General features: G+C 37.2%; 1 protein-coding gene across 2 annotated transcripts in view; it reads right to left on the bottom strand.

The window, feature by feature from the left end:
- Positions 1 to 1,215: 1,215 nt before the first annotated feature.
- Positions 1,216 to 6,000, bottom strand: part of LOC126195829 (glutamate--cysteine ligase regulatory subunit) — a 57,713-nt gene continuing 52,928 nt past the window's right edge. For both annotated transcript variants that reach the window (XM_049934501.1, XM_049934502.1), the window contains 2 exons: positions 3,336 to 3,513; positions 1,216 to 1,440 (listed from right to left, as the gene is read on the bottom strand). In XM_049934501.1, coding sequence (XP_049790458.1) covers positions 3,353 to 3,513 — 161 coding nt within the window. In that variant the 3' untranslated portion in view covers positions 1,216 to 1,440; positions 3,336 to 3,352. The remainder of the gene's footprint in view (positions 1,441 to 3,335; positions 3,514 to 6,000) is intronic.

Raw genomic sequence — 6,000 nt, 5'->3', positions numbered from 1 at the left:
TTAATAGTTACTTCTACCACAAAGGTTAGGCCAAATTACTTGTTTAAATAACTAAATTAACAGATATAGTTATATAAACAATACTTCTGACAAACCTGGTAATTATTTTGGAAATAATTAAGGGCTGGCTTTGCTAATAGTTTTCGAATAGAGCCAAATAAATACTTTAAGAATCCTAGTAGTTTTTCTCCCAAATGTTTATAATTATTACAGAATTTATATTTGTTTGTAAGTCAACAATAGAATCTAAGTTAAGAAACAATTACTGAATTCACCCTATAATGATATGTAGCTAAAGATATTAATTATAAATAGTAAAAATGAGTTAGACAATTACATACACAAAACTAAACACAGCATTAGTTCTGGTGGTATATTCCTTATAACAGTGTCAACCTTTCTCTTTCATAAAGTGCAGATTCTACTCATGTATGTTAATGGTAATTGGTCAAAAGTGACAATAAAATGAATTTAAGGAGGCAGATGGCAAAACGAGAGAGGAAGTAAAAAGATCCCAGCTTGCTTTGTCACAGTACCCTATAGCTATACCAATGAGTCCCTGTTCGAATCTGCCAACTCTTATGAATACCTTGATGTAACAGTTTGTAGGCATATGAAGTAGAATGATCACATAGGTCCAGTCATGGGTAAAGCAGGTGGCAGACTTCGGTTTATTGGTAGAATACTGGGGGAAGTGCAATCAGTCTACAAAAGAAATTGCTTACAAATCACTCATGCAACCAGTTCTAGAATATTGCCTCTGGGGATATTGAACATATACAGAGAAGGGCAGCACAAATGGTCACAGGTTTGTTTAATCCATGGGAGAGGGTCACAGAGATTGAAGGAGCTGAACTGGAAAACTAAGATAGTTTACATTCATCCTGAGAAAGTCTGTTAACAAAGTTTCAAAAACTGGCTTTAAATGATTAGGAACATACTACAAGCCCCTACGTATCACTCATGTAGGGCTCAAGAGGATAAGATTAGAATAATTACTGTACGCTTAGAAGCATTCAAACAATCATTCTTGCCGTACTCCATACGTGACTGCAACAGGAAGAAACCCTAATAACTGGTAAAGTGGGATGTAACCTTTGCCATGCACCACACAGTGGTTTGCAGTGTACAGATCGAGATGTAGCTGTAACTGAAATGAAAATTATGGAAACTTTATGTTATATAAATTTTACTCTGAATAAATACTGTAAGCCATTAAATGCTTAATTCTCTCAGAGAAAAGCTCTGCTGTCTTTATTGAACATAAATATATATTACAATTATTTCATATAAAATTTATAATTCAGCTCAGCGACAACAAAATTCATCACAATATAAATCACATAAATGCACTTTTACAATTTAAACACAATGTGTTTTTTTTTCCATTCTTGCCAGTAGTGTAAGGCTGCTCCACAGAAAACCACATTTCACAGTACTCTGAAACATAAGTGCAACAACATTTGAAATTATCAAAACTGTTAGGTTTTTCCCCTTAATTATATTAACATAAGCTTCCAGAATTTACACTAGCATACTTAATATATTCTGTTTTACTGCTTTTTAATGCACTGCTTATTCATTATACATCACTGACGTCCCATTGACAATACAGTTCATGTTCATACCTCAGGTCTCCATTTTTACTGTTCTGAGACAATGACCTTTATGGAGTATAACTTCATATCAACTGTCACTTGTAACTTATTAAATATAAAAATGTATGCATAATATTTCTGCATTTTAGAGACTCACAATTCATGGTTTATACCCAGAACATACTTTCACTGTGCAGTAAAGTGTAAGTTGTCAAACTTTGACACTACAACTGCCTCCTGAGTTGGGATTTTAACCCATCAAGATCATTACCCAGAGGCAAGATGTTTGAACTGAAGTTCCAGTCCAGCACATAGTTTACACCTATCAGACAGACTCATTCTGTGAGCAAGTCCGGGGCAGTGAGCATTCATTCACTGCAGTATCCTTTCTCAGGATTATTAGTACAGCAAGATGTGCAAGACTTAATGGCATTTGTAAAATAGGAGAGAGTCAATAGCAGCACTTAAACTTTTAAGCCAAGTCTAATCATGCATAGATTGTTCTGTCAGTAAGAGCATTGCAGTAGAAGGCAACTGTCCAGATTGGAGTCCCATTGATACTGTAAGCTTCTCAGTGATTATCATCTCCATAAAATGACACACACACACACACACACACACACACACACACACACACACACACACACACACACACAAATAAGTAATTCAAGGTGTGCGTCCATACACAAATTCAAACAGGCGCAAAGTTAAGTTGAATACAAGACTAGGATATATTTTGTTTGCAAGCAATAGGTCAATGAAGCACTACTGGGCAATGGACACAGTTGGAAGCTCAAACATACAATGTACACTGTTCACTTTTAAAAGTTTATGTTTTGGCAGACCAAAGTATGAGGTAGCTACCATGCAAACAAGTATCAGACAATTTTTTTATCATGGCAAGAACAATACTTGTAATTTCAAACAAAAGTAAGTAAAACTGGTCACACATGGTCAATGGAGTACCTTTTAACTATCTTAATTGCTGGGAACATGTCAGCTATTTAGAAAGAAAAGAAAAACAGTAACAGTTAATATAAATTAGCAGCTACTTCCAAGCAAGCCACATTGCAAATTATAGTAAGAAACAGTTGTATAATATAGAGTACACAGACACTTAGATAAGAATTTTTGCCCAATTGTTGTGTAAAGTAACATGTAAGTAGAAAACATGAGTGCAATTTATTTCTATCTTTCCCCAAGAAAAGCTGCTTGCTATTCTGAAGTTACAGAAGTAACACTGAAAGAAGGTTCACATTCTGCTCTTAACCAGATTTCAGCACAAACTCTGATGACCACTAGACATTTTGGTCTTGGGAACCAGTCAAAGGTGTAAAATATCTAACTACAGTTCTCAGTCCGAATTCATTGTTCTTTTCTCACGAAACAAGAACCAATATGTCAACAAATTTCATTGCAAAGAAAGCTATTAAGTTCCATACCTATTGACCAACTTGTCAATTTACAAATTTTGAATTCAGAACATTGATGGAATACAGACACCATACATTTAAATTTTAATTTTAGTTTAGTTCAAAAAGATCCGGTTGGGTGTGGTACTCAGTGCCTCCCTTTTTTTATGGCAGTTTACTGAATTTAATATTATCAGCTTACAAATATGTAAAAGCAGACTTTTTTTACCAGTAAGTATAAAGTTAAGATATGAGTTAACTCATAGCCTAAAATAAAAGGAGCGACATGACTAGCACAGTTGTTTAAACTGTGATTCAAACTTACCAGTACATAAAATGCTGCTAAGAACGTTGAATGCAAACAACGTAACCTTTACTTGCTAAGACACCTCTGCACTTGACATGCACTTGGAACCTCAATGCCCAACTAAGTTCTAGTGATGATGTTTCACCTTGTCCAGTGAATTCAAAGACACTGTTCAAAGATGATTTTGGAAGAATTTCTGCAAAATTGAGAAGTTTCCATTAAAATATGATGTGTTTTTCCTACTGCCCTAGATTAAACAAGTTCATACAAATATTATGGATTGGCTCTTCACAATACTCAGTCACAATGTTCCACTGCAAGGAGAAAAGGTACAGTGATCACTGAATTTACATTCACCCATGGTTTAATTCCAAGCTTGCAAGATGATCTGAATAAATATATTTAATGTGTTGTACACAGCACAAGCACAATAATCTGTGATTAAAGATTAACATACACTTCAGAACAATTTGAAATATTGAACTGAGTAATTCAATATCAGTAACCCTCCCTCAATGCCAAATTCCTTACAGGACTTTGCTCCCATGTAAAGGGAGGCCCATTTCAAACAGTTATTTTTTATTCTATAAACACTACACAACCATTATATTTTCTAAAAAAAGTTTCTCTCCTAAACTGTGTGTTGTACAATGGCATCATTTTTTAAGTGTTTTGAGTGGTATGTGTGGATACTGTATCCAAGATGGGTAGCAAATAGATTTAGTGGTAAAAATTAAATCAGATGCTGAAGGCTTACCACAGGAACAACAATTAATAAATGATTAAACTGCTTTCCTTTCATTATTTGTGAGACTGAATAGGAAAAAAAAGTTTTGAAAAGATTTGAAGTCTGTTTAAAGTTAGTTGGAAGTCACTGCTCTTGTTGTCAAATACTGGATGAATGTAGTCTGTGCAATTTGTGTGCTGCAAGTTACGCTGCCTCGTGACATGTACATAGTTTCCAATTTAAATATTTTACTTACTGTAGAACACTGATTTTAAGTTTATACCTCTTACCAACCAGATGATGACAGCATTTTAAATTTTTGTTGCCCCTGTAAGCTGTTAAGCAGGCAAACTGCAATTGGGATCTGGTAACTGTTTTAGCCACTAAGTAATACCGATTATTTAGAGATTTTCTATTTAATACTTTAATGTTAGTTTGTTTACACATTAATGGCTGTCGAGTCAAAACATTACGACCACCGCAACACCAAATGCTGTCCGATGGTATGCGATTTGAAAAGTAAAGCACATAAATGGAACAGAGCAACAGTGTGAGCCATGAACAGGGAAATCCACTGACATAAGCAAATTTGACAAAGGACAGACGATTATGGACTGGCACCTGGTAATAAGCATCTACAAAACTGCGATACTTGTTGGCTGTTCATGTGCTGCCATCCCGGGCATCCATGGAAAGCTGTTGCAGGGCAGTGAAACAATAAGTAAGCAACAAGATATTCGACATCCATACCTCAAAGCAGAATGTTGAGGTCAGAAGCTTGCCCATTCTACGGCAGTATCTGTCGCAGATGCGATGCACAGTATAATGTTGGTGCAGGTACAAGTGTTTTGGAGCACACCATTCAGCAACACGCCGAAGTAACATTTCCAGCTGACAGCAACACAAAGATCGTTGAATGGGAAGGAAGAACTAGAGGGCCAAGGTAGGAGGACTGCAGCCTTGGAAGCAGCATCAGCAGCCTTATTTTCTAACACACCAATGTGACCAGGAACCCACGTAAACATCAGAGTGGCTCGCTCAAGCACGAGCCATTGGAAGCTTTCATGGACCAGAATGTCAAATCAAACACCTTTCAGCCAGCTAATTTCCAAATTGTTAATTTTATTGGTCTACCAGTTCCGGAGATATATTACACCATCTTCAGGTCCCCTGATCGACATGAAGGAAGGTTCCAACATCGGTTCCAGTTTAAAAAAAGGGGGGGGGGGCGGCAGGATTCAAAGACTTATCTTTAGATTTTTGATACAGCAATCACTTCAAACATCCCCTGTCAACCTAATGATTGGCAGATTATGTTTGAAGTGATTGCTGTATCAAAAATTTGCAGTTGCCGGTGAGGTGAGGGAATAACGCACAGACACCATTGAAGAGCTTCAAGTCAGCAGGACCATTTGTCTTTGTATAATTTCTTAGAGCTTTTGTGACTGGCAGATGAAAACTCAGATGTTTGTTGGCTGGAGGGACACCATAAGTCTTCACTGAAGTATTCCTTCTGTCCTTTCTGGCCTGTGGGCTGTGGGTTGTGTAGCAGGCAATTTCACCACAGGAGGCGAAGCTTTGGTGGCCTGTTTCACATCTAGAGGAGGAGACAGGCTATGCTACCAAGGCACTGGGTGATTTTATAATTGCTGTGCTGAATTTGAGGATGGAAGTACATATGACCATATCTCTTGTGGAGCAAGGCAAAGCATGAATGGTACTTTAAATGCCAGATGGTAAATTGCAGGGCTTTCAACTGGCCAACAATTTGCGAGCGACAGGGTAATGCACTTTTTCCTTCACCCAGATCTCCTGGACAGCCCGCTCATCGAGATACACAGGAATTCTTTGGACGCGACTACATGGTCACCATTGCAATTGACACAGTGGGGAGAAGGAGGTGGGCAACCACCCAAGAGGACATTTAAGTGTGATTGAAACACTGACACTGGTAGC

This window comes from Schistocerca nitens, chromosome 7, assembly GCF_023898315.1.
Source record: "Schistocerca nitens isolate TAMUIC-IGC-003100 chromosome 7, iqSchNite1.1, whole genome shotgun sequence".
In the NCBI taxonomy this organism is placed as follows: Eukaryota; Metazoa; Arthropoda; class Insecta; order Orthoptera; family Acrididae; genus Schistocerca; species Schistocerca nitens.
Note: the sequence above shows the minus strand (reverse complement) of the source record. Positions and strands in the feature narration are given on the sequence as shown.